General features: G+C 43.5%; 1 protein-coding gene across 1 annotated transcript in view; it reads left to right on the top strand.

The window, feature by feature from the left end:
- Positions 1 to 21,981, top strand: part of HID1 (HID1 domain containing) — an 84,447-nt gene that overhangs the window by 51,297 nt on the left and 11,169 nt on the right. Inside the window, exons 7-15 of the mRNA XM_040330065.1 lie at positions 3,789 to 4,011; positions 4,100 to 4,156; positions 8,309 to 8,449; positions 8,575 to 8,665; positions 9,787 to 9,938; positions 12,923 to 13,001; positions 16,876 to 17,040; positions 17,193 to 17,420; positions 21,660 to 21,790. Coding sequence (XP_040185999.1) covers positions 3,789 to 4,011; positions 4,100 to 4,156; positions 8,309 to 8,449; positions 8,575 to 8,665; positions 9,787 to 9,938; positions 12,923 to 13,001; positions 16,876 to 17,040; positions 17,193 to 17,420; positions 21,660 to 21,790 — 1,267 coding nt within the window. The remainder of the gene's footprint in view (positions 1 to 3,788; positions 4,012 to 4,099; positions 4,157 to 8,308; positions 8,450 to 8,574; positions 8,666 to 9,786; positions 9,939 to 12,922; positions 13,002 to 16,875; positions 17,041 to 17,192; positions 17,421 to 21,659; positions 21,791 to 21,981) is intronic.

Genomic DNA, 21,981 nt, shown 5'->3' with positions numbered 1-21,981 from the left:
AGTCACTTTACTTTGTCAGTTTGCTTTCTCTTCCTATCAACTTGATTCTCGCAGCACATGACCTGGTTGTAATCTTGTATTGCTTCTTCCAGCTGTGCTCTACAGCAGTGGTCCCCAACCTTTTTGGCACCAGGGACCGGCTGCATGGAAGAAAATTTTCCAAGGCCCGGTTGGGGGGAGGTTGGGGATGGCATGCGGGGGGTAAGCGATTTTTCACGGGCAATTTGTCAGAGCATTATTTCTATTTATTACATTGTAGTAAAAAATAAAGTTAAACCCACCATAATGCAGAATCAGTGGGAGCTTTGAGTGTGTCACTTGCCATGCTGCCTGCCACCAGATGCGGATTGTCACTTGCCATGCTGCCTGCCACCAGATGTGGTAAGGCCCCAACAGATGAAGATAGTGCCCCCACTAGGCCCTGCTCACACTCACCCTGTCACTGGTAGTGTTGTCATACTCTGGGCTCCCCCATTAACAGTACCGTCCATTGGCCCCTATTTATATCATAACCCCACATTACAGTCCTCAGTCCCCCCCTCACATTACAGTCCTCAGCCTTCCCCCCCCCCCACACACATTACAGTCCTCAGCCTTCCCCCCCCCCCCCCCCCCACACATTACAGTCCTCAGCCTTCCCCCCCCCCCCCCCACACACATTACAGTCCTCAGCCTTCCCCCCCCCCCCCACACACACACACATTACAGTCCTCAGCCTTCCCCCCCCACACACACACATTACAGTCCTCAGCCTTCCCCCCCACACACACACATTACAGTCCTCAGTTCCGTCCCCCACACATTACAGTCCTCAGTTCCGTCCCCCACACATTACAGTCCTCAGTTCCGTCCCCCACACATTACAGTCCTCAGTTCCGTCCCCCACACAGTACAGTCCTCGGTTCCGTCCCCCACACAGTACAGTCCTCGGTTCCGTCCCCCACACATTACAGTCCTCGGTTCCGTCCCCCACACATTACAGTCCTCGGTTCCGTCCCCCACACATTACAGTCCTCGGTTCCGTCCCCCACACATTACAGTCCTCGGTTCTGTCCCCCACACTTAGGGACAGTTCAAAGGGAGGCACAGCATTAGGAGAAAAGTTGCAGGGAGGGAGGCGGGACAGTTCTGGATGGAGGGCCGAGGTAACAAACAGGTGATTGGCTGCTAGGATGAAGGACAGTCCTAGCAGCCAATCGCCTGTTTGATAACCTCGGGCAGCTCCGCCCTCCACCCAGAATTGTTCCGCCTCCCGCTGTCGGCTCTATGAGCGACGCAGGAGGAAAAAGTCTCCTTGCGGTCCGAATGGCAGAGTGCCGCGGCCTGCATGTGGGGCTCTCTCATGCCGCCTGCTCGCGGCCCGGCTGCAGAAGTGCCGCGGCCCGGTAGTGGGCCGCGGACCGGGGGTTGGGGAACACTGCTCTACAGGGACTGCAAAATTAGGTTGCCAGGTCAAATTCAGGTGCTTACACTTCTTAGAGCTGCATTATTTAGTGTATTTTATCTCTGCCTAAAACTTGACTTTAAAGCCCAACATCTTCTTCTTTTTTTTTGTATCCAATTTGGCTTCCAGGCAGGACACCAAATAAAAAGCTGCTCTGCCTGCAATAGTCCTCTTTAATCTGGAGCTGTCCCCTGCAGTACTTTTTCAACCCAAGATGTCCCGTGTGTGTGTGTGTGTGTGTGTGTGTGTGTGTATATGTTTCTTTACTTTTGAGGTTGTGATAAAGTGGAATTTCAGGCTATTGCTAACCGGTGTCTTCGCTAGCATTTGTTGGTGCACATAAAACAATGTGTAATCCAAAGGGGAATAAATAAACTGGAAATGAACGTTTGAGTATGTATGGCGTGGTGGCAACGCAAACACCAATTCTCTGATGCATAGTCCTTGCCGGATGCTACGTATCCTTGCACGTGGCGTGTTAACCTTCTAGCAACAATGGTGAGTCTACTAGACCCACCTTCCTGCGACACAGTTATGATAATGTTGGGCAGGTGCCCTTCTCACACAAAGAGGCGAGGCCTTACCACTCTCTGGTCTGCTCCGTCTGTAACCCCTATTTAGAATAATGTGCATTTTAATGAATTACAGTGTGCAAAAATAGAAACAATTGCGTAACCCAAAAAACAAACAAACTGTGCAACCAAATATATCAGATGTGCATCCTTCACATAATAAAATTAAAAAGCACTGGGAATGTATCCTATAAATCCTTCCCAAGAATGAAACAAACTGACCGAAATAAATGTTTATAGCAAATGACATTCACTGTGGATGGATAATGGATCGATCCCTGGGTAAAAAAGGCAGGTGATAATACTGTTTTTCACACGACAGCCAGGTAATAATAGGCAATAATAAAAGTAGCCACACAGGCCGCTTACCAGAACTGTAGGATCTCTTACAGAGATCATATGGGCACATACAAGAGGGATCAATCTGGTCACGGACCAATCAGCTCACTCGTCCAACTCCTCCACTTTTCAGTTCCAGGTGCTGTGGTGATCTCTGTGAAATCCTTTTTTTTCCAGGACTGGATTAGCTCATGCAGGATATTTAAGAGGAAAAAAGGAAGGCTTCATAGTGCAGTAGATTTAAAACCAAAGTTTTTATTCGATTTGCTGGGCTACTGACCTCTTTAGAAGCAAAAAGTAGTAAACAATTTAAAACGATACGTCTCAGCCGCGGCTCAAGCCTATCAGCTGGTTTGTGGTGACGTCGGGTCCTAATGCTCCACCCGACAGTGTTTCTCCATCAGAGGCATTGGCAGGGAAAGGAGGCTTTGAATTGCAGTACTACATCAAATATATTCTTCCAATACTTTGAAATCATTTTAGTTGACAACAGGAAGATTTTGACCTCCCAAAGCAGACTTTTTTTTTTTCAATGCTTGCAGCTACGACGTGCACTGGCCGCACAAGACTACTCCTATACCCTTAATCAGGATAAAGTTAGTGTGATCCGACCTCAGAAAAGCATCACAATCTAGCGGCCTTACAATATGCTTCCTTAATGTCCATACATGGCACCAAAACTCTGTTGCCTTGTAAATATGTAGGTATTGTCATGGAAGAACATGGGACTTAGCACTGCCACTGACCCTTCTAACCAACTTTTCCCACCCCCTTCAAAAAATAACTTGGTCCTTAAAGTGGTATAATAAGGCTTGCCTGTTGGTATAAAGAATATCTCCTAAACCTGTACGGTTTAGGAGATATTCCCCTCGCAATTCGCCGCTGATTGCAGCGGCGCATGCGCAGGGGGGATCCTCGGCTGAAGGGCCGGCCCATGCCGGAATGAAATTTCCCACGCGCATGCGCGGGAGTGACGTCATCGCCGCTCCAGCCAATCACAGCGATGGAGCGGCGATACCCGGAAGACACGCTCGGCGTGGACCAGGTAAGTTCCCTAAACCTCGTTCCAAGGTAAGTATTTCATAATGAGCTAATATGCGGTGCATACTAGCTCATTATGGCTTTTGCCTTGCAAAAAATGTATATGCGGGTTTACAACCGTTTTAATTTGTGCATAGGGTATATCACACCCCCTAAACAGTTGTAAAGGTGGGGTTAGCTGGATACTTCTGACTGTCCTAGGTGTGATACTAGACCAGGTGACCTGATCCACATGCTATAGAGATGTCCCAAGTTAACTAGATACTGGAGAGGTTTGTGCTTGGCCTTTAAACATGCATGTGTCTCTCAGTCATTTTTATCATGATTCTTTTGTGGTGAGTGATTAGTACTGAAGTGTTCATGTTGCTGTGTTGCCATTTTATTATATACAGGCATGCTCTACCCCTCTTCACGTCTCTATTGAATATCGTGTGTGCTTATGATCCTGTTGGATATGGGATTCCTTACAATCATCTCCTGTTCTGGGACTCACGTGAGCCACTGGTTGAGATCTCTGCCCAGCTTCTTATTGTAACACTGGACTCTGATTCATCTACTTCCTCTGGGCCAAGCATGGATGGAACCACCACAAGCACCGCCATGGACGAGGGTGAGGTAGGTCACATAACGCTAATCTTTTATTGATCTGAGCAGTGCTGCTCTGACACAAGATTCTAACTCTTCTTCATTTCCATGTTTTAAGAGCTCCGTACCAGACAATCTTTTTGTGAATTATCTGTCTCGGATCCATAGAGAGGAGGTAAGAAAACGTAGAATTATGCTGTTAGCAGATTTCTGACTCTGATGAGCATGCATACTTTTCATCTAGCTAAAGCTGGCCGTACACGAGAAAAATTGCATTCGAAAAATGCCAGGAATATTCGTTCAATTTTCAAATAGTTAGTGGGGTCAAATTGACGTTGAATTCCAACCACAGTGACAAGATTTGAAGAAGCAGGGTGACTTTTTTGTTCATTTAAAAAAAAAAAAAAAAACGCCAACGGTGAATGTGGTTTTTGTAATTTTTTATAAAATTACATTTATTTTAAAATCCACTGTTAAAGGCAAACAAAATTTTAAGTTCTTGCAAAATACATCAAATGTACGAATAAGCATTTTCATACAAATGTTCGTATGAAAAAAATCCACTAGTGTTTTGGCCCGCTTAAGAAGAGGCCGATGTAATTTTCAATTGACAATACCTAAGGCATCATGTTCTAGAAGTCCTCAGAACCAATAATGCATTTATTGTATAATGTGTTTTTCAGATGTGCAAACAAATTAAGTTTAGCGGTCTCCCAAGGGCCTGATGGTGACCCCCAGGGCCAGGGAGAACTGACCATTCCTCCTCAGGGTGCAGGTTACCAGGCATAGTCTGTGTGGTTCAAGGTGAAAGTTTGGGTACATGTCACTTTTTTGTAAAAATGAACAAAGCATTTTATTTCTTATAACCGGAACGGTGGGGGAGAGAGAGGGCTCAGGACACCCTTAGGCAAGTGCAATAGCAATTAGGCACATTCCGTAGACAAAAATAGAACTAGGCAGACAGCAATACAGATAAAAGGGCCTTTTAAGCTGAATGCCGCAATCTGCATTTGCTACAATATACAGTCTCCTATAGCAAGAACTTCTTTCACATTATCCCACTGTAGATCCTCAAGCTCAGCTCGCCGTCTCTCACTAGACTACTTGGACTCTCGGCTACCTACTAGTCCCCCCCCAAGCTTCACCCACAGCTAACCACTGTACTTATCTTCAAGCTTTACTCACAGCTACCCGCTGCATTCCTGGCTGAGTCTCCACTGAAGCTTTTCCACTTGCTTCACTGTCCCCGGCTGGTGAAGCTTCTGCGCTGATATTCCTTTTAGAACTTCATCCCTTCAAACTTGTCTCTGGTAACAGGAGTGGTCGTTCCTTTTGTGGCAACTGCTTCTCCTTTACTTTCGTCAATGATCATGCTTCCCTCGGGCTTAGCCTCTAACACACACGGTTCTACTTTAGGCTTAACCTTTGCTGCTCCTCCTTTGCAGAAGTCTCAACTACTGGATAGGCCTTACGTAGACCTAGCAGCCAGTATGACTGTATAGGCTTCAGGCCTAGCAACCAGGAGTTACTCGACACCCACCCTGTGTGTCCCGTGTGGGAAGAACCCTGATCACCTGACTCCCTCACAAATAAATAGCCTGTCCCAGCATGCACAGCGGCCAAAAGAAACTCCTGCTGATTGGCTGAGATAACTTATTTACCCATCACCTGAAATCACTGTAATCCATCATCCTAATGCCAAAGGCAACCTATTGACAGAAGAGAGAGACTACCAATTAAATTCAGACTTGGATCAAAAGTCAATGGATCAAACTATCAATTAGCCAGGCTAGTTACCACCTAGCACAACTAAATTTATTCGCAGCCCTGTTTGTGTATTGGTTTCAAACTAGCACTGCGTCTCATTATTTTTTATTTTTTTCACTCCCATGTAGAGAAAGACCCAACATTAATGGTATGAAGGCCTAAGTTTAGAAACAAAATGTTCACAATGTCAGCAAAAGAAATATAACTTAATCCAGTCATAGACTGAATCTCGGCCAGTTCAGCAGGAACTGGCCAAGATTTGAACCATGTAGAGTAGAGGCAGACTGGATGTATCCAAGTTGATTGATCCATCAACTTGGGTACAACCAGCCTGCCATATTTTGCAAGCAATTATTCAGTTATATGGAGGTTTTAGCCACTTGCAATAATCACTATGTTGTCTTGGCAAGGGTGGCTTCCTACAATGGCTCGGCAGGAAGGATTCACCTGTCAACACAATCTGTGTTGATGGGGAGGGGGGGTCAAGCGAGCCTGCAGCTGCAGGAAAGAATTTTGCACAGTCTATGGCCAGCCTTACATTTAATATGATGTGTCCCTTGTACTGATTGTAGTCTTTCAGGGTAGATAATTACTAGGTCTGTCCCCTCTATTCACAGATCCTGTGTCATTCATAGAAGCTCTAGTATGGCTTATATGAATGGCAGATCTGATGGGAAGAGCGGACATAGTCGGGCTCCTAATGAGAGCCCCTGACGGCCCTTTAGCTTTATTAACCCTTGCTGTACCAGAAAATTACAGTGGCCGGGGGTACAATGGAGAAAGTTTTCTACTTGAATAATCCGCACAAGGGACACCTCAACTATCTAAGTGTGCCGATTTAATTCAAAACCATCAAACCAGGCTAACGGTCTTGATTAGGTCTAAATCAAGTAAGTTATGGATTTTGGATTTGATCAAATCGCACATCGATTTGATTAAAAAAAAAACTAAAGCATGTGTCGCCACCAAAACAAAGATTTCACTTCACACTGGAATAGGAAGTGAAGGTGGCATATAGGTTCTCTTTGCAGTGGCACATAGGTTCTGACCTTTTTGGCTATTTTATCCCAAACTTTGTATAGAGATACTTCTAAAGGCCAAGTCATCTGCAGAATGTTACACCCAGGCGGGGGTTCCTTTCCCTTTTTAAAATCGTTGCAGTTGTGCGAGGCTCCGCCCTCACAGCCGCATCATTTATTCAGAGATCCGTGAATGAATAAACTAGAAATTTCATCTTTCACAGAGGCAGATACAGGCATACCCCGCTTTAAGTACACTCACTTTACATACACTCGCGAGTAAGGACATACCCGTAAGTGCCTTACAAGTACTGTACAGACATTTTGCAGCCGCGGTGGAAGGAGCTGAAGCTCAGAGAGCATAGCCCGCCCTGTTCCAGTGTGCCCCTGACACCCCCACTACAGCCCCTGAGACCTCAACTACAGCTTCTGACACCCCCACTACAGCCCCTGACCCCCCACTACACCCTAGAAGTGAAAAAAGGTATTGTTTCACTTTAAGTACATTTTCGTTTTACATACATGCTCTGGTCCCATTGTGTACTTAAAAGTGGGGTATGCCTGTAGTTTGTGATTCTCGTGGACTGAGTGCGCTGGTCACTAGTCCATTCAGTCTTCCTCTAGCTTTGTAACTGAATGCCTTGCATGGTGCTATGGGCAGAAAGCGGAAGAACGTGTCTGCAGGAGCCTGACATTGCACCCATGATCCACTGAACGTGGGTGCAATGCTTTGCAGGTTCCTGTAGGGAAAAATGGTAAATGCACTTTTAAAGGTGAACAATATGGCTGCAACTAACGATTATTTTCATAATCGATTAGTTGGCCGATTATTGTTTCGATTAATCAGATAATAGCCTTAAAAAAAAAATGCATTTTTTTTTTGGGGGGGGGGCATTTGTTGTTGGGCAGATTACAAAACACAAATTGCCGCAAAAACACATTACATGCTTTTCTGCAGCTTCTCCAGAAGTGTATTGAACAAAAAAAATAAAATGGCACTGTTTTGCGTTAAAAGTCCTCGCCCTTTCCAAATACGCAGCAGCTGAAAAAAAATCATGGATGTGAACGTGTCCCATAGGAAAACATGTAAATGAACTGTAGTGTGATTCTGCAAAAAGCACTAAAAAACAGAGGTGTGACCCAGGCCTGAGATGTTTAGTAACATAATGGGGTTAAAAAAATAAGTACAAAAAGAGCAAATAATCGCTACTGTAAGGGGTTCATTTTTTTTTTTTACTGTGGGACAGTGAAAGTAATATTTAGAGTAGCGATTTGCTTTTTTGTACTATAAAGGGCTAATTTTAGTTTTTTTTAACCCTATTATGTTACTGGCCGATTAATCGATTATGAAAATTGTAATCGATTAATTTCATAATCGATTAGTTGTTTCAGGCCTAGTGAACAATGTTACCGTTGTGATGGTGTCTGAATGACTAAAAGACTAATTTTGCTTTCTCAGAATATTTGCAGTTCAGCTTTGCACACTTTACTAGTCAACATGGTAACTTGATGAATACCTATCTTTTTTTTTTTTTTTTCAGGATTTCCAGTTCATCCTGAAGGGCCTGGCCCGGCTACTCCTGAACCCCCTTACTCAGACATACCTGCCAAACTCCACTAAGAAGATCCAATTCCACCAAGAATTACTGGTCCTGTTCTGGAAACTATGTGACTTCAACAAGGTCAGGATGTTGCCTGTTCTCTTCTGTCTGTGCAGTCAGTGGACAAGTTTCCTGCACGATCTGGGTGGTGTGTCTTATGGGCTTGTTGCTTCTTTTCTCACCATTGCTGTCTCTCACTCCTACAGAAGTTCCTGTTCTTTGTTCTGAAGAGCAGTGATGTCCTGGATATACTGGTTCCAATTCTATACTACCTGAACGATGCACGAGCGGATCAGTGTGAGACTGCGATTCCCACCTCTGTCTTCACTTATCTCCTCTCCCCTTTTCCTTATTACTCTAAAGCTGGCTGTACACTGTTGGCATTTTGGCTGATTCAGAGGAATTGGCCAAAAGTTTAACAGTAGGTGGCCCTGTCGGCTCTACAAAAGTAGATTACTTGATGGACTTCTATCAAAGGAGTGAGGCTGAAAATTATCGGCTGAACAATGCCTGCAGCCATTCGGCTGGGAATTCTGATTACCCGCACACTTTGCTATCATAATATGAAGTCCAGCAGGGGTGGGGGGGGATTTGTCCATCTGTGCGGTTTGGTGGCTGGCAGGAGCTATGATTTCTTTCATTCAACCCGCTGGCTGAATGAAAGAAATCTAATAGTGTATGGCCAGCTTTTTCCTTGGCCATCTTTTATCCAGTTTAATACAAATTCTATAGGACTTTATGTAGTACATAGACCATTCGCATTATAGTCTAAGTCAGTGGTTCTCAACCTTTTTGAGACCAGGGCCTGGGAAACGCTTCCAAAAGCTCCCTTGCCGCAACAGCAAAAAATTAAGGCTTATACTCCCACAAAAAAAGTATGGGAATGCAAAACGTGTATTAAAATGCTGGATGGGGCAGAGTATTTCTGTGGGAGTATGTGGGTTATGGAATTGGTTAGGAGACTCTGCAGCAGACTTGGTAAACTCTGTAGGTGATGAGGTTTCTGGAGGGGGCTGGGGAGCTCTCTGGGACTCTGTTGCAGGTTAGGGGGCACTATGGGGGGCTGAAGGCTCTGTGCCAGGCTGGGCAGTACTATGGGAAATTATGGGATTTGTAACTGGCTTGGAGGCCGTGGAGAGGGGAGGCTGCAGCCTGGCAGAGTGGGCCATGGCGCAGTGCATAAGAACCACTGGTCTAAATAACACACACTCACCGGGGCAATTTTTTAAGAGGGAAAACTGGACATTGGAGAAAACTGGACATTGGAGAACACTAACACAAACCAGGGAGAGCATACATATGTCCTGCAGATGATGGAAATGTATCACAGTGCCATTGTTTCTATATTCTTTTATGTTCTCTGTATATCATTGCCTTGTTCTAACTAAATATCCATTCATATCATTACATACATACAGCCCGTGTTGGTCTTATGCATATCGGAGTGTTTATACTTTTGCTGCTTAGTGGTGAGAGGAATTTTGGTGTTCGCTTGAACAAACCATACTCTGTCAGAGTCCCGTTGGATATCCCGGTGTTTACTGGAACACATGCAGACCTGCTCATTGTGGTGAGTTTTTGTATAGTGTTGGCTCAAAGTTCAGCTCTGTAAAGTTTACCCAAACTGTGAGATAAGCAATGCTGCATTTATTACTCTACAGCATACAAATGGCACCATAGTGGCAAGTGCAAGGACTCAAATTTTGCATTGGCTTTATGTGAAGTTGGCAAACATTGCAATCAATGTTCCTGGTGTGTTCACTTGAAGCAAATATTTACATTGTGTTTTACTGTACTTGATCAAAGGCACAAATCAATGGTTGTGACATCGGTCTACCATTTAGTTACCATGCATTGCAAGTGGCAACCATTTGAGGGAAGAGTTCCACATCCTTGAAATCATCATGAATGTGTATAGATCTAAATACAAGGTGTGCCCACCATACATACAGCGATCTGGTATAACATTATGACCACCCACCTAATGTTGAATAGGTCCCCTTTTGCTGCCAAACTGGTGCCATCTCTTCCCCAAATAAGTGAGGCAGACACATGCGGCCATCCACAGAAAAGGTGATTCATCAGACCAAGAGCCATAATTAGATATTTTCCCCATTCACACATATGAACTGCAAAGGATATAGCCTGGGAATATAAATGTTTTGCCCTAATCATGATGTATGAATAGTGATGCAATATGTGTGTGTGTGTGTGTGTGTGTGTACAGGGCTGGCCCAAGACATTGTGCTGCCTGGGTCTAAGAATGAAATGCTGCCGCCCCCCCCAAAAAAAATCGCACCCACCAAAAGTCCCCCACATTCCTTATTTTTATATCATGATAATTAAAACTAAAATTAAATGTAATCAATCAGGAAGTCAGATTTACATGCAACAGCACCTTATCTATATGCAAAATTATATGACATGCCATTATGTTCATTTCCTAGGCGCAGGATAGGGTAGTATAGAGGCAGGCTAGGGCTGCATAGTGATTTTTGAGCATGACAGGTTATGCAACATTTGGCCATCCAGCAGCCACTACTAGAAAAAAAATTATGGACGCCCTTTGTGTCTTGTCACACAGAACTAACTTATATTACCTCTCTGTTGCTCTTTCCCAGTGCTCCAACAGTCTTCAGTGCCTAGCATCACGCATGCACCAGAGCAAAAGAAGGCAGGCCAGGTGCGAGGCTGGTCACACCACCCTCCTTCAGTTCCACCCAATAGAAAGCTGCACCTGAACGTCGGCTGCTGGCGGAGCTGGTGGCAAATGGATCTTTTATTGCTCTGCTGTGGGTACCCCGCCCCTGGCAGCACACACCTAAGCTCTTCATGTGTGCTCGGGTGTTTAACAGCCGGTGTTAGACTGTGTGCGAGCACCCTCACACTCTGCAACTATGAGGGCAGCAGGACGGCCTTTTTACAGGACAGCAGAATGGTCTGGGGGGCAGTTGTCACCCTGTCCCCTGACCCAGTCCTCCTCTGGATGACACACAAAACTGCTAGAAAAAAAAATCTTGGGCAGCAATTTGTCGCCCCTCTCAAAGTGCCACCTGGGTCAAATTGACCTGTGTATGTGTGTGTGTGTGTGTATATGTGTGTATGTGTATATATATATATGTGTGTATGTGTGTGATATATATATATATATATATATATATATATATATATATATATATATATATATATATATATATATATATATATATATATATATTTGACACTCACACCTATGTCCCATAGTACTAACACTCCTGCATTTCCATTTAAAAGTGCCTACACAGTAATGGCATATGACTTTGGTTGCACAATTTGTGGTTCTGTGTAAACTGCCATTGCAGGATAAATGATGAAACTTCTATAGAATTATTTTACTCGATTAATATAAATGTAAATTTTCTTCCTTTTTATTACTATGTGCTGCAGTATTTTGTTTTTATCCCTTTACTGCTTTTGTCTTTTTCAATGTAAAGTGCCTATGTAACATTTTACTGAATTCAAAATGAGGAATTGGCATCTACTATGCCAACTATGAGTTGCTAAACATGGTGGTCAACAGCATGTCTAATAAACAAGCCTGGAAGTTTCATTTGGCATATCGGATCATAGATTTTTTTTTTTTTTAAAAGAATTTGGTCAAAAAGCGAATAATCCGAAACAGAATATTGTATATTTGTGTGGCCAAGCTGTAAAAACATGCTATTATATTATATTATTTTAAATGTTTTAAGTAACTGTTTTTCACAGTGCTTGTCTCTCACTAGGTGAGTAAGGAGGGAAGTTATAAAAATGTCACCCCCTAACAGGTCTTTACTTCAGACCATACACTTCTATAGTATATGTACAGTGCCATCTACAGGCTAAAGGGGACAAACACATATTATGCACACTGGCAGGGATACATGGGAAGCTCTATACCAGGAAAATGCAATTAGCGGACCTCCAGCTGTTGCAAAACTACAAATCCCATCATGCCTCTGCATCTGGGTGTCATGCTTATGGCTTTTAGAGTCTTGCTATGCCTCATGGGACTTGTAGTTCTGCAACAGCTGGAGGTCCGTTAATTGCATATCCCTGCTCTATACCTTTGTATGACTCGGACCTGCCAGCAGTGTCGAGCAGAGGTAGGGTAACTAAAGGCTAGATATTTATTCGGGCCATGTGGATAAAATATGGGAGCTGACTTTAGGGACAAGTTCCAGGGCTACCTCCCCTTTATATTTGTTTCACTGATTTGGAATAAGCATGTGTATGAGATGTCAGGTAACCTAATATGCACATTTCTGTTTGTGGTCAGTACATCACTATGTAGTGAAACAAGAATCAATGACGGCAATGGGGTTTGCACTTACATAATCAAGTCCAGAAATGACAACCTTGATAGAAACCTAAATATTTTTTTTTTTTAAATATACATAAATAACACATGGAACAAATAATGGGGAACCAGTCACTTGTTGGCTTTTGACTGTAATTGCAGCCAGCTTATAATTGCCACTTTTTGTTGCATATTTTATTTTATTTTTTCTTACTTTTGTCTTTCTTCCTCTCCAGGTTTTCCACAAGATCATCACCAGTGGACACCAGCGTCTGCAGCCTCTGTATGACTGCCTGCTTACCATCATAGTGAATGGTACAAAATTTAGTTACTGGGAGCAAAAGACTGCTTTTGTCTGGGCTTTTGAGGGTTGATCTTTCTTTCCTGCATAGTGTTATTTGCCCACATGGTGGCGCTATCCTTGGTGCATTGGCAGATGAGCAATGGAGGTTAAAGGGGTTGTAAATGCAGAAGGTTTTTTATCTTAAAGGAGAAGTCCAGCCTGAGCTTTTTAGGCTGGGCTTCTCCTAAGGGTCACAGGAGTGCAATTCGTTTTGCACTCCTGTGACCCATTTTCAGCAGAGCGGCTTGCTTTGGGGGCACTGATTAGGAGGGAGTGGCCAGGATCACAGAAGAGGGACCCGAGAAGAGGAGGATCCGGGCTGCTCTGTGCAAATCCACTGCAACAGAGCAGGTAAGTATAACATGTTTGTTGTTTTTCATGGGGAAAAAAGACTTTACAATCGCTTTAAAAAATACTTTGGTAACGCATTTGTTACTGCACAATCAACTGAAAGATCTGTGTGCTTAGTCAGACATGACTATAACTGTGAGTAATGATTTTCTGAGTTGGTTTTAAAACCACCCTTTTTTTTTTTTTCTTCTTCTTCTTCTTCTTCCCCTGTTTATCCTAAACAACCGCCACTAACGGTGCCTTTCAGTCAATGCTTTTTCTATACACATCTAGGCAGTTACTAAATCATTGATATTGCATACCCCCAAGCTGTTTAAAGGATTTAATGCTTGCTTTTTCTAGGAATGAGATGAAACCAATACCACTCGGCCTTCCAGGGTCCAGCAGTCTTCCTCCCTGCGTTTGGGAGAAACATGGCGTAGTTTCCCGCAGCTACTGCTGCAATCTATACCCCGGAAGTGGGAGCAAATGCCTGGATTCGACTGGTATCTGCTCCCCCCTGAAAGGAGCCAAATGTGACAATGGAGGGTGGGGGGGGGGGTGAATTACGAAAAGCGGAAGTTCCATTTTTGGGTGGAATTCCGCTTTAATAGCTGTTGTGTGATAGCGGTGCTCCTCTTCTTCCTCTTTCTTCCTTCCTTTTTTTTTTTTTTTTTTTTGTATCTCCCATGATCCAGTTCATTGTAGGTCTGGAAGCCCTGCAATTAAGATGCAGTGGAGCTTTATTACCCTAAATTGAGCTTTAGGCCCCTTTTACACGGTTGGATAGAATTCAGCTTTTAGCTGCGGATAGATGAAGTTGTCTACGACATCTAAACTCGCACAATGCTTTCCTATGGCCCCATTCACACACTGCGTTTAGCGATGGTTTCGTTACATGGGTGGGGTTTTGTGCAGTTCGGAAAAAAACATTTGGACTGCGTCCAGGAACAATTTAGCGCTGCCATCAGTACACTGCGATTACCTGCGGTTATGTACAATTTGACCTGCGGATAACAGGGGGAAAGAGAATCATAAATGGCAAGAATGTTCCACAGCAGCTAAATGCATGTAATCGCAGCTATTTCTTTGTGGGGGGGAGTTGGTTCTTATCTGCTGATAAAATTACTTCTACTGTGAACCTGAAACATGAACTACTCTACAGCGCCGGCAGCTAACCTGGCCACAGGGTCTTTTTAAAACATTTTTAATGAAGTGCAGAGCTGCTAAATTGGATAAGAATGTGTAGATTTTATCAGCTGAAGTAGATTTCTGGTTTAATTTAAATTTTTATTGGGGCCTAGTACATTCTTAAACCAAGGGTGGTGCAAGAGGGCCACATGCAGCTACATCGCTTGATGTCCCCCTATGCATTGTCTCCCCTGTGTGTAATTTTATAAAAAAAATGCTGTAAATACCATCTGTAAGAAATTATATCCACGATTACAGGACCGGCCAGGTCTCTCCTTACCTCCTCTGTCAGATGCAGCAGGAGGGGGCCGAGCTTCCCCTGTGGATAGGGTTGCCACCTCATCCCTTTAAAAAGGAACACATCTGAATTACACAGGTTCTGTGGCTGATTAAGGTGGTAATTAAACTCACTTGGTGCCTTATCTGCATTAAATTAGCCTCAGAACCTGTGTAATTCAGATGTGTTCCTTTTTAAAGGGATGAGGTGGCAACCCTACCTGTGGACATCACTCGAGAGGGGAGGAGGAGAGAACCGGACAGTTATGGGATCGTGTATCTCGGCTCTTACATGAGGTATTTATAGCATTTTTTTTTTATAAATCGCATACACAGGGGGACACTGCATAAGGAGACAGCACGGATGGTGCATACAGGTTAGAGCAATTTAAGCAGCAGTAGTGGAGGGGGCGGTACACTCACAAGCTGACAGGCAGGTAGGAGAGGGGAAAGGAGGAGACAAAGGACAGCAGGCTGCGGATGACTGAGGCATGCAAACCGACCGCAGTGTCAGCCATGTTTACCCTGGTCAGTTTACAGGGGGGGGGAGAGAAACTGGTAGAATCGGACAGGTTTTTTAGGTGTTACCGGCGGCCAAATGACACAGGTCAAACACTGTTTCATATAACATGCTTTAAAGAAGCAGGATCTATTTATTTATTTTTATTTTTTGGGGGGTAACAAAAGCTTTAAGTTTAAGTGATTGGATACAATAAGTGTAGCGCTGAAAAGATGAATCTTATGTTGCCAAGTGATTCCAAATGTAAACAATGTGAAAAAAGTATAAAAAACAAATGATAAAAACTAATAAATGTACAATAAATCACTAAAAGTTCATGAATGAAGGAACCTGTGAAGAAAAACAGGGTTCGATTATATTCCTGTGATTCTTCAGTGATAATAAGTTGGCGAAATCCAATCCGTAAGAAAAGGCCCACCACCGATAGAAACGGAGGCTTACAGACTAGCCTGTGACCGCCCTTCTCAGGGGGGTCAGAACAGGCTCAGCAGAAATGCACCTCATTTCCTCAATAACACCTTGTGGGAGCCCTCCAGAAACGACCATTCACAGTTGCCACTGCAGCAATTGCCAGCTGTTTCTGTTCTTAAGAAAAAACTGAACCAGGGCCCCCACAAGGTGCTATTGAGGACCATCTGCATTTCTGCTGAGCCTGTTCTGACCCCCCTGAGACGGGCAGTCACAGGCTAGTCGGTAAGCCTCGGTTTCTTCTATTGGTGGTGGGCTTCTTCACGGATTGGATTTCACCAACTTATTATCACTGAAGAATCACAGGAATATGTATTGAATAAAAAAGAGAAGGATGAGACAGAGGTCTCAAATAATGTCTTTGAGGGAGAATCAGCAACAGGGTCAAATGGAATGGTAACAAAAACTTTATTGATGAATACATATACAGTTGAATATATTTTGAACCCTGTTTTTCTTCACGGGTTCCTTCATTCATGAACTTTTAGTGATTTATTGCAAATTTATTAGTTTTTATCATTTCTGTTTTTTTATACTAGTCGGTAAGGCTTCATACCACGTTCGGAGTTGTTGTGCGTTAAACTGACACACCGCACCTCCGATCTGTGCGCCCCCGGCTGTGATATCCTGATCACGTCGTCTGACGTCCGGTCAGGATATCACAACCACTTTGCCGCCGTCATTCTGCTGTATGGTGGGCGGGAAGTGGTTAAACTTGTGCTTGTCACCTTGTGTGTCTGTACCAAGGCCAAGCATTTCAGGGTATGTACACCTTTGATCAGGGCCATTTGGGTGACTTCTGTTATCGTTCTGACTTAAAAAGGAGCCAAACAACTATGTTAAAATAAATGGCTTCATATAACCACTATCCTTTAATAAAATAATATATATTTTTTTGCATTATTGGTAATTTTTCAATATCCATGCCAAAATTCACAATTTCTGCCAGGGTATGCAAACCTTTGAGCACAACTCTATAGCTATGTAAGGTTTATGTCTACTGGCTTTTATTTATTATTATTTTTTTACTTTATTTTTTTATATTTTTTTTGTGCTTGCAGTATCTCCATACTTGAAATCTCTCTCCATGGTGGCTGCCAACAAGCTTCTACATCTCCTTGAAGCTTTCTCCAGTCCTTGGTTCCTCTTCTCATCTCCACAGAATCATCATCTCGTCTTCTTCCTGCTTGAGGTTTTCAACAATATTATTCAGTATCAGTTTGATGGTGAGTCAGTTTACTCTCTTTTTTTTTTTTTTTTCTTTTTACACTTTTGTTTTTCCTGTCTTTTATATATACAGTATTTATCATAAGGATACAATTTTTAGGACAATCTTCTTTAAATACTGCAAATTTCCCTTTCTTTTTTTCATGTATAGGTAATTCTAGTTTAGTGTATGCCATTATTCGAAAGCGCACTGTATTTCACCAGTTGGCAAACCTGCCTTCAGATCCTCCATCCATACAGCGAGCGCTGCAACGCAAAAAAAAGCCACCCGAGCCAATATTGCGCACAAATTCTCAAGAGGGAGCATCAATGGAAGGCTCTCGCCCCGCTGTCCCAGCAGAGCCTGGCACTCTTAAAGCAAGTCTCATAGCCACACCTGGTAAGCATTAAAGGAAAAGTATAATGTGTTGTATATGTTGTCTGTATTTAGTACGATTTGGAATAACAAATACAATGAGGGGAATTTAACTAAAACAGGAGCAGGTAGAAGCTTGAGCAGCTGTGCATGATAACAAATCGGCTTTTAGCTTTCATTTTAAAACATATGATTTAACTACACCTCCCCACACCCGCCACTTTTGGCATGTCATTTTTTGGGGCGGAGCGGGTGCCTAGATCTAACAGGTACATGCAGGGCTGGTACAAGGATTTTTGACACCCTAGGCCAGGGGGGTCAAACTGGCGGCCCTCCAGCTGTTCCGAAACTACAAGTCCCATCATGCCTCTGCCTGTGAGAGTCATGCTTGTAACTGTTAGCCTTGCAATGCCTCATGGGACTTGTAGTTTTGCAACAGCTGGAGGGCCGCCAGTTTGACACCCCTGCCCTAGGCGAAACCTCATTTTGCCACCCCCCCCTTGGTTCCACCCCTGACTCCATCCCCTTTCTTTTGGCCATGTAAACCCCAGCTTTTTAATGAAGCGCCCATCAAATGTGGCCTCACCAGCGCCCATCAAATGTGGCCTCACCAGCGCCCATCAAATGTGGCCTCACCAGCGCCCATCAAATGTGGCCTCACCAGCGCCCATCAAATGTGGCCTCACCAGCGCCCATCAAATGTGGCCTCACCAGCGCCCATCAAATGTGGCCTCACCAGCGCCCATCAAATGTGGCCTCACCAGCGCCCATCAAATGTGGCCTCACCAGCGCCCATCAAATGCTCTCCCTCCCTGCAGTCATCTGGGACCTACCAGGTGCCCACAGTTGACATGACCTTGCTGGGGAGAGAAGAGGGAGAGAAGCGATGGGGTGAGCACATCGCTGGATCCTGGGACAGGTGAGTATGTGTTTTATTAAGTCAGAAGGTTCACTTTTTGTAGCTGCTGACTTTTAATACACGACTGGAGTTCTTCTTTTTTAAAGTGGTATTAACGTCATTCTTTTCCTAAATCAAATTTGTGTGTGTGTGTGTGTGTGTGTGTTTTCTTAATTTTCTCCTCCAAGCTTGGCTTTTCAGTTGTCCCCTGGCTACGCTGCTTGATGCCCGTTGTGTCTGTGCCACTGGGATCTATTGTGCTCCTGCTCTTTACCCCAAGTCTACATGCACGGAGCGCCACATACACAACCAACATGAGAGGGAACACTGAGGAAAAGCCACATCATTTTCACTGGGCACATTGCTATGCAATTTAAGAGAAATTTAATAAATACACCCCTTAATATCTACAGTAAATGTAATCTCCGGTCAGAAATTAATACATTTTATTTAATGCATAAGCTCACCTTTAGCAAGATTTTTCAAATATCCAATTATGCAGTTCAATGTCCTGTGAATAGTAATGCTCCTCCTGTGTTAGATGGTGCTCATCCTTCCATTGCAGTTGCATGGGGGGGCGTTCCCACAAAAAAATGCTTGCTTCTAATCCCCCTTCAGGAAAGGCTGAACCCCCTAGCATGTTCTCTGTGCTGTTTACAATGCATGTTTGTACCATGCCCTTTTCCTGCTCCCACTGGGTTCAGTAGCCGCCATTCTGAGCTGTCCAAACTGCATCAGTGCGCACTCTCCTTCTTCAGCTGTGCTAAAAACAAGTAATGTACCAATACAGGTCAGTCTTAAGGAAGACCTTTTACAAAGGGGAAAGGAAATCCCCTTCCTTTAAGTCTTTACTTACAGGATGTGGAAACCTTGTAAGAAGATCTGAACAAATGAATGGGGTGGGCAACTACATGGCAAATGAGGTTTAATGTAGAAAAATGTAAAATAATGCATTTGGGTGGCAAAAATACGAATGCAATCTTTACACTAAAGGCAGAACCTCTGGGAGAATCTAGGATGGAAAAGGACCTGGGGGTCCTAGTAGATGATGGGTTAAGCAATGCCATGCAATGCCAAGCTGCTGCTAACAAAGCAAACAGAATATTGGCATGCATTAAAAAGGGGATCAACTCCCGGGATAAACTGGAGTTTGCTGTCCAGTTCTGGGCACCAGTCCTCAGGAAGGATGTACTGGAAATGGAGCGAGTACAAAGAAGGGCAACAAAGCTAATAAAGGGACTGGAGGATATTAGTTATGAGGAAAGGTTGTGAGCACTGATCTTATTCTCTCTGGAGAAGAGACGCTTGAGATGGGATAGGATTTCAATTTACAAATACCGTACTGGTGACCCCACAATAGGGAAAACTTTTTCGGGGAAGGGAGTTTAATGAGACACGTGGCCATTCACTAAACTAGAAGAAAAGAGGTTTAACCTTAAACTGCATAGAGGGTTCTTTACTGTAAGTGCGACAAGGATGTGGAATTCCCTTCCACAGGTGGTGGTTTCAGCAGGGAGCATCGATTAATTAAAAAAAAAAACGATTAGCTAAGCACCTGACGACCACAACATACAGGGATATACAATGTAATACTGACATATAATCACACACATAGGTTGAGCTTGATGGACTTGTCTTTTTTCATTCTTGCCTACTATGTAACATCGTGATGTGTTTGCAAAGAAGTAGATCCAGGATGATGACTTATGGAGGGTACTTATTGAAGCGTTCTTGGACAATTTCTGGCACACAGAGGCCTGCCATACACATTAAGATTTCACTTGTTCAGCCCAAATGCATAGATTTTCGCCTATCAATTATAAACCACATGGATGGAGGATTTTTCCCTGCTAGCTGCTGCTCCCATGGCTGTCGACATGTCTGAAAAATTACTGCAGAGAATCGGAGTTTACCACCCAGCTTCTTCGATTTTTATATCAGTTTGTCAATCTGTTTGGTGCCTACAGGGACACTCTTGGGTAGATTCAGGTAGAAAGGAATAAACTTACGGCGGCGTAGCTTGGCGTGTTTAGGCTATGCTGCCGTAAGTTAGCTAGGCAAGTGCATGATTCTCAATGTACTTGCCTGCTAATATACGGCGGCGTAGCCTAGGGCGGGCGTAAGGGTGCCGAATTCAAATGTGTGGAAGGGGGGCGTGTTTAATGGTAATAAGGCTTGACCTTACGTTTTTGACGTTTTTTTGATACTGCGCATGCGCCGGGCGCCTATATTTCCCAGTGTGCATTGCGGCTAAGTACGCCGCACGGGCCTATTGATTTCGACGTGGACGTAAACGACGTATATCGATATTCGCTGACGACTTACGCAAACGACGTAAACATTTTGAATCTCGCGGCGGGAACGGCGGCCATACTTTAACATTGCTATTCCACCTAATAGATGGAATAACTTTAGGCCTGATAATGCCTCACGGAAACGGCGTAAATCTACTGCAGCGGCCGGGCGTACGTTCGTGAATCGGCGTATCAACTCATTTACATATTCTACGTCGACCTCAATGGAAGCGCCACCTAGCGGCCATCCAAAATATTGCAATCTAAGATAGGATGGCGCAAGCCGTCGTATCTTAGATATGTTTAAGCGTATCTCTGTTTGAGCATACGCTTAAACATAAGTCGGCGTAGATTCTGAGTTAGGTCGGCTTATCTACTGATAAGCCGGCCTAACTCTTACTGAATCTACATATCTATGCCTGAATTTAAGCTGATTTAAAAGAGTTGGCTGAAATCCAAGCTGTGTATGGCCAGCATAAGCCTGCTAATCGGGTCTGCTCATAACTGATAAAGTTCGGAGAAATATATTTCAGATTGGCACATCTTCCTTTAAATCTGTCTGTGAAACTCTAGGTTGGTTTCAGTTAAGTGATTTCCTGTGACAAGAGCTGCATGTAAATTAAACTCCCAAATGTGCTGTAAAAAAACCCATGCAGAAACTGATTTCTAGTGGGTTGGCCAACATTGCACAGGAGGGGGCACTGGGTTTGTTGCAATATTTTCTGCATAGTCTTTCCAATAAAATTTTACTTGTATCCTACATATCGGAAGCTTTAATATAGGGGATGTATTGGAAATCGTTTATGCTTGATTTCATTTTTCAAACGTGCCATCAGTAATGTGTGTGTGTGTGTGTGTGTGTGTGTGTGTGTGTGTGTGTGTGTGTAAAATATAAATAAATTATATATATATATATATATATATATATATATATATATATATATATATATATATATATATATATATATATATATATATATATATATAATCACACACACACGCTTATATTTTATACATTTTTGTGTTCCCTTCCCCGAACCCGCCAAATAGTTTATCTTCTTTACTCACTAGGTATAGAAAAGCTGACCGAGAAGGCCCAGGTATCAGAGGATGGCACACTACGAGTTGTTGACCCTGAAGTTCCATCACCTGGAGAGAGTGGACCATCCCGTCCCCTGAGTGACACAGAGTCTCAGACTGGGGTGTGTGGATGTTGTGTCAAATTACAGAAAAGTCATTTTATGCATAATTAATTTTCTCCCTCTCCCCTCTTATATACTAATCTTAATTTCACATAGTGAACAGCCACTGTCTCTTATTTTGAGAAAATGTTGGTGTGCAGAAATAGAGGGAGACTGTGTGAGCCTTGTAAGCACACGCTATACGTTTTTGG

This window comes from Rana temporaria, chromosome 12 (assembly GCF_905171775.1).
Source record: "Rana temporaria chromosome 12, aRanTem1.1, whole genome shotgun sequence".
Lineage (NCBI taxonomy): Eukaryota > Metazoa > Chordata > Amphibia > Anura > Ranidae > Rana > Rana temporaria.
This window is presented reverse-complemented; position numbering and strand designations above follow the sequence as displayed.